We start from the raw sequence: 14,987 nt of genomic DNA, 5'->3' as shown, positions 1-14,987 counted from the left end.
CTGCACCCCGCTGCCGGCCTGGCCTCGCTATACTGCATCGCGCTACCAGCCTGGTCTCGCTGTACTGCACCGCGCTACCAGCCTGGCCTCGCTATATTGCACCGCGCTACCGGCCTGGCCTCGCTATATTGCACCGCGTTACCGGCCTGGCCTCGCTATACTGCACCGCGTTACCAGCCTGGCCTCGCTATATTGCACCGCGCTACCAGCCTGGTCTCGCTGTACTGCACCGCGCTGCCAGCCTGGTCTCGCTATACTACAGCGCGCTGCCGGCCTGGCCTCGCTGCACGGCACTGCGCTGGCCGGCATGGCCTCGCCGTACGGCACCGCGCTACCGGCCTGACCTCGCTATACTGCACCCCGCTGCAGGCCTGGCCTCGCTATACTGCACCGCGCTGCCGGCCTGGCATCGCTGTACCGCACCAGCTGACTTTGTTGAGAGCACGAGACGACGTGCAGACGATTCGGGAGGGAGGTCTCGCCGACAGCGGGAGCGACGCTCCGTTTTCGGCGCTATGACGAGGTCACGTGACCTGGCGGCGAGCCCCGACCGAGGCGGGAGAGGTCAGAGGGAGCACGGGGAGAGAGTGCAGTCAGAGCCCAGCCTTCGACTCGGTACAGGCTGCCGGGCTGGGACGGACCGCCGGCCGGCGCGCGGCCGATGTGAACGACTTGTGTCTCCGTCGCTCGCCTCGACAATCGCCAACGAGTGCTGTCAATCCTTCTTTCATTCGGCCAGGACTACCGTTAAAATATTCAGTTCAGTGTTCTCGGTGCTACTATCTGAAGACTCTTATTTGCCTTTCTCACGAGGGCCCACTTGTGTACTGTGTAAAAAGACCTCCACGTCAAGTGATACCTACGTGCTGTCGGGGGGACTAGCACAGGCTCACGGACATGACACAACGGTCGCCGGGTCGCAAACACTGCCTGCTGTTTGTTCCTGACCCATGATGCTCAGGTGTCCCTGCTCTTATTCAGGCATGTTATCCCTCATACTGAATGGCCCCTAGGGTCCCAGACTACTGGGATTAAAAGGGACCCTCCACTCAAAGAAGTATGGAGGGTCCCTTTTGCCCCCAGTGGATGGAAAAATACAAAAGATGGACTAATGTACAAGTAGTCTCAGGCACATTCTTGTGATCTACTCCATAGTCTTTGTCAACAACACAGGTAGTGAACAAACAAGGCTTTTTACACAGTGAATCACACATCATGCCAGATAAATACAATTTAACTAGTAAAAAACAGTGTCCTAAATTACTTGGTTGAGTGGCCTTTGTACTGGAGCCTTTGCCTAAAGACCACTTGCTGTATGGGAAACAAAAGACAATCTATGAAAATGCTTGCTTAAAAACAACTTCCGAGGCTTCTTTGTAATGTGACATTGATATCAGAGACTGACTAAGACTGCACAGACAACTATTTTGTTACCTATGCTGTTAATGTCATACTTGCCATTCCTGCCAACACCCTAAATTTGTCCGGTTGGGTGTCCAGGTTAGAGGCATAAATTCATGCTAACCAGAATCCTTGCTCTCTGTCAGCATCCACATGCAATTCATTGATGCTAATCACTTGCCCTTTGACCCCAAAGCCAAACACCTGAAATGCCCAGCCTATTTGTCAAGCCTGAAGCCTTGAATGCTGGGTTGACTGCTGCCATGTTTAATGCAATTGGCCCATAGCAGGCACGGGAACAGGCAATGGGCAGGACATGCCAAGCCAAGGTTGCAATAGCATGACAGAATATTGACACCCCAGACACCTAAGAGGTAGAATATTGAAACACTAACTGCTCCTCATATCAAACCATTCCACTAAACAGGAGCAATAGCTCCCAAAAAGTTGAGGGTCAGGAATGGTTCTTTGCACCACCTGGCTATAGTACAGTTTAAAACAAACAAAACAATCACATTCAGAATCATTTCAAACTACTGATACCATTCAATAAGAGTGATGTGTTGATCACAGCATTAATTGATGGACAAGCTGATTTTCAGCAAATTTTATTGCCAGCAAAGTGGCAATTGGTGCAATGCAACATGGGCATCTACATTTATATCTGCACAGGTTTCTGTAAGGTTTCAGCCCAATAGTCACATGAAGAATTGGTGCAATACAATGCAAAGAGAAAAGTGATAATGACACAATGCCATATCAGGATTTGAGAAAGCAAAGGCAGATTCTATTTATCACACCTCATGCTGCCGCCAAACTTCACCAAAACCATCTTTTGTAGAATTCCACTGGAGGTGTCAAATTCAATAATCCCTGGCCATTTTCTTTGCATCTAAATGCTTAAAGACAAAAATTTTCACTTGACTGAGAAATACATTTGAGACACCAAATAGTAGCAGCTACAAAAACTCCAAAGCATAATTCATGGGTGAACTTGGGTAAAATCCTGAACAATCTTCTTAAGTTGTGCTCCCTGGCCTAAGTGAATACATAGTTCCCTTATCATTTCTCTAATCCTTTACATGCCATTCACCTGAGATCACATGAAAATAACACCAAATAAATGAGAACATAGAACTTTGACTGCTCTTTTATTTTTGTGACCTCAGGACAAACAATTTATACTAACAGGCATTTCAAAAGTACTGGAAGGACATGACACTTTTCTCATCAATATGATACCACAAAACCAAAAGAATGTGTTTACCTGACTCTGCCACATCTCACATTTTCATGAACTCTGGTGCAAGTGCCTGTAGGCACTCACAGGCATTTGGTACTTGACTGGATTTGGCATCTACTCAACCATTTGTGTACTCAAGCACCTTGCACTTGTCAGGGGTCATAAGGGAGCACAGTGTGTCTTAACATTTTCAAATCAATTTTGATGCCACATGCCATAAATTCAGTGCACAGCCATCATCTATTTCAGCTAGCCCAATGCTTCAATCAAATGAGGCATTGTAGTATGCACAAAATATCTTAATTATATATGAAAATATTCTCTTCCTGAAAAAAAATTACTAAACCACCAAGCTAGACATTCTGAGTGGCAGACATCAGCTCATGTATGGGGCCTTTTCAGGAGTGTTGGACCCTTTATGTCTGCATCCTAAACAAAACCTTAACCTGTGCACTGCACACTGTACCTATCTGCAAACCAAGGCAGAGACATGCCACCAAAAAGGACACCACTCACACTGTCACACTGAGTGGACAGCATCCTGCCATACACAGGGCAGTATGCCACTCAATATGAAGTAAACTTTGTTGGCATTAGTTACCCCCAACATGACTGCTTGCCACATATGGCCATATTGTGTGATCTTACTGGTTTTGTGGGCATGCTATGGAGTACATTAGGCCTGCAATGCTCCAATTTAAGAGTTTCAGCCACAGAGTCTGGAAAAGCTGCCCCAAACTGGAAGTTGTATCCACCTCTGCCCCACAAGACCTCACCAAAATCTGCCATGGTTTGCAGCCTGGACACTGTCTATATATAACCAGATGCATGCCAGCTGACTGAGCTCATGCTACTCTGGTCTTGAAAAGTGTTCCATTATTCTTGTTCCATAAGGATGACAACATCTTATAGACCAGGCATCCACAAGGTATTATCTAAAGCTGAAATGTGATGAGGCAAATCAACTTCAACACCTATATATCCTTCCAAGGCATTGAATTGGACCTGTTAGAAATGAATCGTACAGTCAATTCTTGTTAAAAGTGATCATGGTGATTTTTAGAAAGCATCACCTATCTGAAAAACTTAACTTAAGTCACTACCGAGATAATATAACTGATGACTCACCCAGAGCTCGGTACCCCACGCCATGTCCAAGAGATCTGGTTGCACCAGCCGCAACCCTCTGCTGCGTCTCCTCAAGCTGTGCTCACGTTGAGTCACACCATGGTGTTGTAAATCACACTATAGACGCACCAGAAAATTCACTCGAAACCTCTCGCACCAACGGCCGACTCTGCACCCACACGCACTTTCGCATCCACACCCGCCCGCGCTTGCCCGCAGCCCCCCGATTCACCCGACGTGGTTTACGCGCAGACGGCGGAGATACCGACCGTGCTCGTCGCATTCGAACATAAACGCCCCGCACGGTACTGTAGTAGCCATTGCTAATCGCTTTAAATTCCTTAGAAAGTACAAATTTAGTGACGTCAAAAATACTTAGAAGTCGAATGAAATCCAATATATATCATATCTTACGTCATAATATTTGGTGCCAGAAAATCGTTTACTCAACTGGAATACGTGGAAGAAACATTTCTACCAGCGACCTCGCCCTAGAGTTTTCATGCCTGTGTTCGAAAAACGATAGAATGCCTTAAATAAACCTTGTTTTTACCAAAAGCACACATTTTATTTAAAAACTAGCCTTTTTACAAAAAATATCACACATCTTCAAAGAAATCTGTAATTAAATTGAAAATTTTCTTAATTTTTAAACAATATTCATAACCGCGTGACGAACGTGTTACACCTTCATGGTGCCTTCAGCACTGGACAGGTTGGTGGTTATGTGGATGTGTTTTGACATTGGGGGGGCTGGTACTTGAAGAACGCTGCAATGGTTACGTAAGAAGCATTTGTAAACTAATGTGTTGGAAGATTTTTATAGCTTGTGTTGCGGGGAGTAGTTGAGAAATAGGGTTTTGCTGTGCAGTGAGTTGCACGCGCGAGCAGTGAGGCATTGTTGGCGATGTTTAATCTTTGGAATGTTATAGTATTTGTGGGCCCAGGTTCATGCTAAGGAAGCATCTTTTGCAGAAAAGTCCTGTTAGGTGGAGGCACACTTATGTACACCTTACCCTTTACATGCTGAAATGTGACATCCCAGGGCATAGGGAAAATGCTTGAATTAAAAACAATCAAAGGGCAACATGTGCATGGCTTACAAGAGCATGTTAAAACATGGGGGCAGGGGTGAGAGCAGTGATCCCAGAACCCAAAAATGTTAAAGGTCATAAACAACATGACTCAATGTTATAGTCCCCAAACAATTGTTTCCCAAAATGATGCTAAGTGCATTGTGGCAGATGATGTGCCTTTGTCATATGGGTGCACTGGAGGACTGCTGCCAGGGCCCAGTAATGGCTGGTACCTTAGCCCCATCCAGGTTGTAATTGTCAAGAAAATCCAGTGTATGTGCTGACGTCCTGGTTTTTGCTAGGTTCATGGATGATTTCATGCAAATAGAGGTCCAGTGGTCTATTTTTGTTCTGCTCTGTTCAACTAGTAGGAAATGCCAATGACAGTCATGAGACCATGCATGACACAGTACCTTTTTGCAGGAGTCTGTTGGCATGTTGCGGACAGGGCTCTGCCTGCTGCGGGCAGTGCGGCCGCGGCCAGCCAGAGCCACACGCCCCGCCTCCTCTCAGGCACCACTGGCTGGCGTTACGGTGGTGGACATGACGCGCGTGCTGGCCGGTCCCTTCTGCACCATGCTGCTGGCCGACCTGGGCGCTGACGTCATCAAGATCGAGCGGCCCGAGCGCGGCGACGACACGCGCGCCTGGGGCCCGCCCTTCATCGGCGACCAGAGTTGCTACTTCGTCTCCATCAACCGGAGCAAGCGCAGCGTCGCCGTCAACATCGCCACGCCCGAGGGCCAGAACATTGTGCGCCAGCTGGCCAAAAAGGCGGACGTGCTGGTCGAGAATTTCTTGCCCGGCAAGATGGCCGCGCTGGGACTCGACTACGCGCGGCTGCACGCGCTCAACGACACCCTCATCTACTGCTCCATCTCCGGCTACGGCCAGACGGGTCCGTACGCGGCGCGACCCGGCTATGACGTGATCGCCGCCTCGCTGGGCGGCCTGCTGCACATCACTGGCGACGAGGACGGCCCGCCGGCCAAGGTGGGCGTGGCCATGACTGACCTGGCCACGGGCCTGTACGCCCACGGCGCCATCATGGCCGCCCTGCTGCAGCGGTACCGCGACGGCGAGGGCCAGCACGTGCTCTGCGACCTGCTGTCGTCGCAGGTGGCGTGCCTCGCCAACCTGGCCTCCAACTACCTGAACGGCGGCCAGGAGGCGCGCCGGCTCGGCACGGCGCACGAGAGCATCGTGCCGTACCAGATGTTCCGCACGCGCGACTCGCACCTGACGCTCGGCGCCGGCAACAGCGCCCAGTTTACCGACCTCTGCGTCAAGCTGGGCCTGCCGCGGCTGCTCGAGGACGAGCGGTTCGCCTCGAACGAGCTGCGCGTGCGGCACCGGCATGAGCTGGTGCCGGTGCTGGAGGCGCGGCTGGCCGAGTGCACCACCGCTGAGTGGCTGCGCGTGCTGGAGGGCAGCGCCTTCCCCTACGGCCCCGTCAACAACATGGAGCAGGTGTTCAGCGACCCGCAGGTAGGGGGCCGCAACGAGCGGCGCCGGACCGCGTGCTGGGGACGCGCTGCGGTGCTTGGTGTGGGAATCGCACTGCGGTGTGCGTTTTTTTGGCCAAGGACTGGCTTCCTTATCCTTGGCCGGTGGATTTTTAGTGGATTAGTGGATTGATGTGGGTTAGACAAGATAAGGCATAGTGCACGTACAGAATCGCGGACCGCAGAGCGGTATCAATGTCACGCCTCATGTTACGCCTGATATCGACCCAGAGGCGTACGTAAAATTCACAGCGGAGGAGGGAAGAGCAGTGGTCATAACTCAGCATGTTTGTATAAGAAATTCATTTTAGCGCGCTACAGAGTTGCGAAGCGTCTGTTGTGGCGCATAACGATTACGTCGCAAGTTTTCAATCTGCTCATCATTTTTATTTTTTCAATCTACATCGACTACATGCGGATTCACCCTCACATCTTGTAGTGACTTATCCACTTATATCATTTTCTCTAGTATAGTTTTACTCTAAATCACCTCCAGAAAAAAACGTTCGTCGATTTCGTAAAGTATGCTAGTTTTCATTACTAAGACAAGCTGGAGAGAGCATTTGTTTTCGAGCGCAGTCGCCGAGCTAGCATGAAATATCGGGCTAGAGGGTGCTAATGGATGAAATGGTCGTTTTGGGGGTGCTGCCAGGCTATTTAAAGTAGATTGCTGTACTGCTCGTTGGTTGTGTTTCCCAGTGTTCGACATCCGATTCTTGGTTTCCGTCATTTAGATTAGTTCTTCTATCGAGTCTTAAGATCATGTGACCGTCAGCTTTTTATTGCTGTAGGCACCCTGACGAGCCTTATGCGTCGGTGGATTAAAAAAAATTGCTTTCTGCATCTCGACATCAGCAATGAAACCATCCGGAAGACTTTCAGGTTTGTTGTTTCGTGGTATGAAATTCGTAGCTGATTGTTTTGAGGTACAGCTCATTGTTTTGAGATAATATCCAAGTTTGTTGTGGTGAGGTTTAGGAATTTTTTTGTGGTTCCTCATACCAGTTTGGAAACAACATGGAAACAACAACAAATGCAATAACGGCAAAATACAAGCTGTCCTGGCCCCGGCAATCCAGCAGCAGTATCTGGCCTTGGTAACGGTCCGTTGTAAGAAAGCAACGGCCGTCGTGCTTGTATGTCGCTACTCCCAATGTTCGATGTTCGGATCGCCGCGTTAAAAGCCGAAGTGCTTGCACGCGCTGCAAAAATCTGCTCGGTAAAATTGCTCGTCGTGCACCGGAGGCTTCGGATCGCAGCGCGATAAAATCTTGACACGACTGCCGCGCTGCATGACGTACATCACATGTGTCTCGTGCGCCCGAAGAGCAAAACGAGGGTTAAGACTGACCGGTACAATGCAGCACTAAGATGGAACAGATAGGGTGAAAGCGCACGGACTAAGAGAATATACCACAACCGTTCATGCATGCAGATCAAAACGGTGCTTGGTGGCGCCCAATCGCTTGAAGGAGAGATTCCCATTTCGGCACGTCTTTTCAAAATGTTGCGGGACCGTTTTCACCAGGTGCGTGCTTGGGCCTGGCGCCGACCGTCGCTTGCCGCCTCCACTCGTGTTACCCCTGATCCGGTACCAAGGGTACTGGTACTCGGTACCCTTCTCTGCCGTCTCACCCCTCCCCTGCTGGGCTTCCGTGCGGTTCCCGGCTGCCCAACGCTTTACCCTCGATGCCCTGCCGCAGGTGCTGCACAACGGCCTGGTGGAGGAGGTGGACCACCCGACGGCCGGCCGTCTGCGCGTAGTGGCGCCGCCCGTGAGCTACAGCAAGGCTGAGAACCGCGTGCGCGCGCCACCACCGCTGCTCGGCCAGCACACGGACGAGGTGCTGCGCCAGTTCATGGCGCTCGACGACCACCGGCTGGCCGAACTGCGCCAGCGCGGCGTCATCCAGTGACACCCGTCGCGGTCGGCGGGGGCTGCGGACGGCAGACGGGGCATGGCGAGTTGGGCGATCACTGATGGCGGCGGGTCGGGCTCGGCGAGGACTTTCAGTAACCGCTGTCCTCGCGTGCTGACGCCTCAGAGTGGACATCCAGTGGCTTCTAACGGTAGCCATTGGATGCTGCTGCGGGTAGTGACTGTTGGCGGTAGATGCCAGATAGTGGCTGCTGCATTCGTCAGTATATCCTGACAGTGGGTAGTGCCTACTGACAGTAAACAGTGACTCTTGACAATGAGAAATGACTGGTGAAGGTGGGCATCGACTGGGCGTGAGTGGGAAACGGAGCGATGCTGCCTGGTGGGACGGTGGCTCCATCTTTTCGAGCAAGACAGCCGCCACCCCAGAGACTGCGAGTACAGCGGGGTACCCTCTTGCTCACCTTGTTGGTCGGACCAGGATTGTAAGATGCAAAACATTGACTGATGTCGCGTTAGAGGGGACGAGTGATTAACCCTCGCCTCGATTCGCCGATTTTCATAACGCGAACTGATGGGGTGAGGAGGGAAGTCGATGCGACCCCCTGTCATTTCCAAACTAATGAAGATCTCACGACTGGTACTCATTTTTGTGTAAGTCAATAATTGACACCATTATGTCAAGTCAAGAGCAGCTATTCGTTGAAAGCGCGTTTTTAAGATTTGCATAATTAATACGAGACTATGCCTCGTGACAATACATAGCATAAACAGACGTGTCCCTTGTTTGATTCGTAGTACATTGGTGTCAATTTTGACATATTTTAAGCATTTCTGATACATGGCTCCGGTAATGAGCAATGTCGGCCTGCCTCTCGTGTTCTACGACGTCGTCGGTTGCCATCGCACCGTACGCAGATCGCTGTGCAGTATTCCTCCAAACCACCGCTATTTCGAAACGAGAAAAGCTATGAACACTTTTTTAGCTACAGCGCAAGCGTAGGCTGCCGAAAGTTTTGGCGCGATTGCACAATATGCCCGAGAGGTATCCTCACTAAACCTGAGAGGCAGGTCGCATCGACCCCTCCCCCCATCAGAGCGAGCGTTAAACGAATTGGGCTCACCAAAATAAATTAAGTGCTTGAAAGGCTACAGCACACTTCCCTTAATTTTTGTTTTGCCGGGAATATCCTCTAAGCTGCAGCGATTTTGCAAACGTGTTGAATTCAGCACGGGCCCAGTGATAGTCGCCCGACACAATAGTGCCCACCATATGACACTGTTCTATTCCGTGACCTTACGGCCGAAGACGAGGAGCAAATCAAATGCTGCTTTTTGGAGTGTTAAGCCTTTGGAACCAACTTTTCTGCTCGTTCTACCGTTCTAGCCAAACGACATGGGACAAATGTTTTGGTGCATCGTTCAAGCATTGTGGGGGTTATATTTCTTCCAAGTGATCCCAGCCGCCGTGATAAGCTACCAAAAGGCCTGTTGCCAGGGTGATGCTGAGCTCGAGTTGGAACGAGCGACTGAACGGGATGGGAGGCGTGGGTGTCCGAGGGCTGGAGGTCTTGGCTTTGTTCCCAGCTCGTGACATCGTGCTCCTAGTGAGCGAGGGCAACACAGCATTTTATGCCGTGCTGTGCCGTGGTTTTACTGCTCCGCTTTACAATTACGCTGGTAGCGCAGGGGTTTCGAGAAGCGCGTGGAAGGTCAGAGGTATGCAATTCGCATCCCAGCGGTACCTGTCATTTCTGCAAGGGTCAGAGGTAGGCGACGTTTTATGGCTTCATTCTCTGAGTGTGGGGCAAATTCCCAATGACATGAACAACGAGCGACGTGGCAGCTGTCGGCTATCGGGTAATGTCAACGGACTCTCGCTAACTGTCGTTCATTGAGCTCTCGTGTCGAGTACGGAGGTCTGGGAAGGAACGGTATTCGAACTGGTTGTGAAAGCGTTGTAGGAAATGTGCAGTGATTGTAATTCTCAGGCTTTGCTGTGACTGTTGGCATGAAGTGATGCATTACGGTATGAGGAAATGGTTGTTAAAGGTGCTGGTGCATTGGTTTCACATGACGCTGAATCAGCTGTTGTATCTGCGGCGAAGTACAGCTTGGATGGAGTAAAAAGGAATTACCCTGTCACAATAGCCTCACTTACCTTGTAAATGCTTGATCCTGTCTTTGAGTCCCTAAACGTTGCACTGGAGTTTAACAACATTACTCATGTATCGTAATGCGGCACTGCCCATGATATGTTCTTGGCAAGGATCACCAAAAAGGTATGATGTTAGCATGGTTGTGTGCCCTCAGCCATGCTCAGCACTCGTTTTTTCATGCCATAGGTGTTTCCGGTTTGCTCCAATGACGGAACTGCTTGCCATTGCGCGTGACTGTGTATTGGCACCAGTTTTGGTGCCGAGGGCGCATGGTTTTGTTGTGCTTTACGGTCTGCGGTCAACGTATTTCTTGCTGGCTATTGACGGAGTCCATCCCTCGAGAGTTCATGTAGGAGCCGGATTGCTGCATCGCGTGACTGGTAGTAAACGGGATGGCAACAGCTCAACGCTCTCGGCATTATCAGCCGCGTCATTTTCAGTGGTGGTGTTTCGCGTTGGAGTTGTTTGGCGCCGCTCACTGATTGCCAGAAAATGAGTGTGCGACCTCGGCTGTAGCGAGTGTCTTCGGAGGCTTGCGACTGTGACAGATCCACAAACAATTAGCCAATATACTGCCTTGAAGCATGAACAATAATCCCATGTTTGGAAAGGCTGCCTTTGGTGGGCGAGCTTCCCCGACACCTGTAAGGACGGATACGGCTGATTGGATGTGGTTGGCGGGTGCGGTAGCCTTCGTGTAAGGCTGCTGTCAGCTGGCGCGGATGCAGCAGCCGTGCCATGGTCTCCAGGCTCCGGCGAGCCGGCGCCCTACCGTCTCTGCCCGCACGCCGCCTGCGCCTGCCGCTTCTCTGCGCCCGGTTCACACGCATCCGGTGCTGACTTCAGGGCTACGACATCGTGGAGAGAGCGTGGGCGGCGGTCCGCCGGTCATCCAGCGTCTATTTTCTGGGTTGCAATTGTAGAGGTTTTGCGCTGAGAATGATATTACACGGCTCCTGGTAACCTTTGGGGCGCCATACATACATGTTTTGTACGTCGAAGGCCAGCTGCCTGGATTCTAGGATATGCAGTAATCTCCAGTTATCTCGCCAACAATAGTAGTTGCTCAAGCTCACGTTTGCACCACCCAGTACGGCGTGGTAGTGCTTGTGCGGTAGTCTTAACAATTGAAAACGACTTCATGTGGAAGCGGCGTTTGTCGCTAAATTGTTACGATACTTTTTCCTCAGTGGCCAACGATCCGCGCGTGAGTGGGAGGCAGCCAGCATGAACGACAGCGTGAACGACAGCGTGACAACGACATGAACGACAGCGTGGAACGCGCCCGGATACCCGGACGTTGCGAGGGCGGCAATTCTTCAGGCACCTCTGCTAGCTATGGGCGCGACATGTGCCCAGTCCCTTACACAACTGTATATTCGTTGTTGATTTTGCACCTAGCTGTCTGGACGGCGGAACTCCAAAGTGAGCATACTCATGGAGGATCGTCGAGATTGGAAGCGCTTGAGAAAGGCAGAATATGAACGGCGGCGCCGACAAACTGGCACCAGGGTCTCGTCGGGCGTCTGGGCTCAAGCGGAACTGGGGCCACGTTCACAACGCCGCACCAAAGGTGCTCTGAGTGCGCTGGGATCCGACAGTAGACGTAATCCGGTTACGGGCAACAATTTCGGTGCAAGGGAATGGTTCGCATTTAACGATATTGAAGCAAGCATCATATACGATGAAACGAACTCAGTTATAAATATTCGTATGCTTTGTAAGAGGAAAAGACTGCCCTAGACAGCACAATTCTCCATTCAGCAAATGTGCTTCTCAATACGTCATGGTTTGATCACGTCATCGTACCTTGCACACCATTTATTAAGTGCCAATTGACGGCCACTATATCTGAAAATCACGCATACGAACGCCAGCCTTAAACGCCTCGAAAATTATACTTTCCTTGGTGTTGATCACCGCATGGCTTATGGAATCGCAGGATTTAAATGGCATTATCATGACGTCATGAATGCCGAGGTGGCTGAAATACTCTCCCCGATGTACCTTCCCCGATTTTCGCCGGCGAGTAGCTCAGAGACTAGAGGGGCTTAGGTCTTACGAAGGATGATATTGTGAACAGCACCGCAAGGTCTTCAAGATGGTTATTTCAGTTCAGAGCCCCAGATAAATGTGGAACACTCCCTTTAATGTCATGACCTGCCTCATCCAGGGCATCGTGACCCTGCAAGGAATAAAGGAAGCAGGCAAATCTGTTTGGCCATTAGGTCTGTACAAAATGGCGACAACCGACTTGAAAAACTTTCCGTAGTGAAGACGTACCACGTGATGTATTAGACTGTGGTATACTCTTCCACTGAAGGCTACCAACAACGCGGCTAAATGCCATCATCCATGCATGTTCAAATAATCACGTCACGTGACAAACTACGTCTTGGCTCACTTCATCATACACGACGACTTGTTATGCCGTGCCTTTTACCAAACGTCATACGACGAACTGACTCAGTGGGATTCCCGAGAGGGAGTCCCCGGCGCAGCCCCGCGCGGCCGACACTCGTCTGACGAACTACTGTGCCCCCGGGGCCGGCCGGGCCGAGCCAGCGGTCACGCGGCTGGAAAGTCCGGCGCTGTGCTGACCTGCATGCCCGCCGGTCCCAGCCGGCTGCGCGTGACGAGCCCCAGCAGGCCGGCGTCGGGTGCATCTGGCGCGCGGCCCACCGGGCATGCCGCCTGAATCGGTGGGAGAGGCCCATCTGTCGGCCACGCCTGTGAGAGCGGAACCTGGGCGGTGGCGCGATGTTTGGAGCGGTGGCTTCCGGGCGGCCGGGTTACATGCTGTGGCTGGCCCAGGCTCGTTGCGCAAGCCGTACAGGGCTGGCATATCGCGATGACCGATGGCCGGTGTCGGTGAGGCAACGGCCGGGCTTGCAACCGGCTTGGGTTGACTTGTTAAGCTGCATAAAAAAACAGCTACATAAGCACACATTGTCAGCGCTTATGACTTACCTATCGTAACGAACACTCGTCGATTTTCTGAGTACACATTTCACAGGCCGCCACACATAACTTCTAGCAACAAGGCATGATAAACAATTCGGTGCAAAACCAACCATAAGTAAAGCAAAGTAGAGATAAAAAATGAACACCTGGAGCTGATGCAGGAAACGCGCTGGTAAGCGATCTTGCTGGGTGGTGGCCCTGGTCGACACGGCGGCACGCGGCCCTCTGCCGGCCGACCCGGCCCGCGCCTATGTCATCAGTAGGCAGGCAGGTTGGGTTTGCTTTCCGGCCGAATATGATTATATAACATGGCATGTATCGGCGATAGCGGATAGCGAACACGTTCGAAAGCGGATAGCACATACGTCATGTCAGATCTTCTGTCATATGTGCTGCGGACCATAAACTGCTCCCTCACGACTGGGGCATTTCCCGACGGCTGGAAAATTGCATGCATGGAACCCACCCTGCAGTCAGGGGACCCAACTGTACCACCTAACGGCAGACCCATACCTTTCTTAGCATTCTGTCGAAAATGCGCGAAAAAGTCGCTCGCAACCAGCTGAGCACGTACCTCCACAGTAAAGGTATTGTCAGCCCTGCTCAACTTGCCCAGCGGCAAGGTCGCTTCACTAAGGACGCTTTGTACGTTGCTGTCAGAGACCTGGTGAGGAACGTCGGCAACGGAGAAATGTCTTCGCTAGCCGCTTTCGACCTATTCCAAGGCTTTCGATAGCGTTGATCATGGTTTAGTTATAACAAAACTTTACTGGTGTGGTTTGAACCCTGGTTGGTTCAAAAGCTATCCGAGTGGTCGGAGACAGGTTGATGCATGGAGGCCTGACGACCTTGTCAGTAACCCACGGAATGCCCCAGGGATCCATAGTTCACCCTACTCACAGACAACCTTCCCAGTCACCTGTCACCTGGACGCTTCATCTCATATGTAGATGAAACTCAGCTCCTGAACCACGTTCTTCCCAATAAGCAGAGTCTCGACGCACTAAAATATCGCGTGGGGAACATCAACTTGCAAACTTCAGGCTTCATTCAGTGCAAGCTCACTGAACATGAACAACTACAAGACCAACTCTGTTCGCATATGTTCAAAGCATAGTTTAAAGGAAACCTTCTCTTTTTCTTTGCGACGGGTGGGAAGGCTCTCTGATCATCACGGCACTTCAAATTTCTCGAAGCGATCGTAGACTCGACGCTTTCATGGGAGAGGCATGTCGCTTAAGTCGTGTAGACATTTAACGGAATTTTGATATCGCTGTTCTGCCTTAGGCATTGCTTAACACCTGATATACTCAAAATTGTTATCCAAGCCTACCTTTTTCACACATATCCCGCTGTCAATGCGCATGGGGTGATGCGAAAGTGTCAGGCGCAGATGATCTAAAAGTTATAAATTTTGCCACCAGGATTATCTCTGGCGTGAAAAACAGCCAGCATCTAATACCGGCTCTGAAATCTCAAGGCTGGCCCCGCATTGATGACTTGGGGATAGAGAGGGACTTACTGATAACATTCAAAACCCTAAGACATACTGATAACAAAGAATCGCCCCGGCTATCTAATCTCTTCTAAGCCACGTTCCTCTTCTTCCTTAAGGGAGACGCGCTTCTCCAT

General features: G+C 51.0%; 2 protein-coding genes across 2 annotated transcripts in view; one reads left to right on the top strand and one right to left on the bottom strand.

The window, feature by feature from the left end:
- LOC119102571 (cdc42-interacting protein 4-like) overlaps nucleotides 1-4,025 on the bottom strand; it is a 29,489-nt gene extending 25,464 nt beyond the window's left edge. The window contains 1 exon segment of the mRNA XM_037225974.1: nucleotides 3,773-4,025. Within this exon segment, the coding sequence (XP_037081869.1) occupies nucleotides 3,773-3,796 (24 nt within the window). The 5' untranslated portion in view covers nucleotides 3,797-4,025.
- Nucleotides 4,026-5,339: 1,314 nt separating this feature from the next.
- LOC119103479 (succinate--hydroxymethylglutarate CoA-transferase-like) lies at nucleotides 5,340-9,007 on the top strand. The gene is made up of 2 exons (XM_037227034.1): nucleotides 5,340-6,336; nucleotides 8,057-9,007. Exons 1-2 carry the CDS (start codon nucleotides 5,392-5,394, stop codon nucleotides 8,267-8,269), a joined length of 1,158 nt encoding a protein of 385 aa, XP_037082929.1. The 5' UTR covers nucleotides 5,340-5,391; the 3' UTR covers nucleotides 8,270-9,007.
- Nucleotides 9,008-14,987: the final 5,980 nt, after the last annotated feature.

The sequence above is a fragment of the Pollicipes pollicipes genome, unplaced genomic scaffold (genome assembly GCF_011947565.3).
Source record: "Pollicipes pollicipes isolate AB1234 unplaced genomic scaffold, Ppol_2.1 Scaffold_5724;HRSCAF=6776_pilon_pilon_pilon, whole genome shotgun sequence".
Classification (NCBI taxonomy): domain Eukaryota; kingdom Metazoa; phylum Arthropoda; class Thecostraca; order Pollicipedomorpha; family Pollicipedidae; genus Pollicipes; species Pollicipes pollicipes.
This window is presented reverse-complemented; position numbering and strand designations above follow the sequence as displayed.

Bases quoted from the DNA above. Each gene is read 5' to 3' on its own strand.
- LOC119103479 (XM_037227034.1), top strand. From the start codon at position 5,392: ATGACGCGCGTGCTGGCCGGTCCCTTCTGCACCATGCTGCTGGCCGAC. The intron at 6,337-8,056 runs GTAGGGGGCCGC...GCCCTGCCGCAG, and splicing joins AGGTGTTCAGCGACCCGCAG to GTGCTGCACAACGGCCTGGT.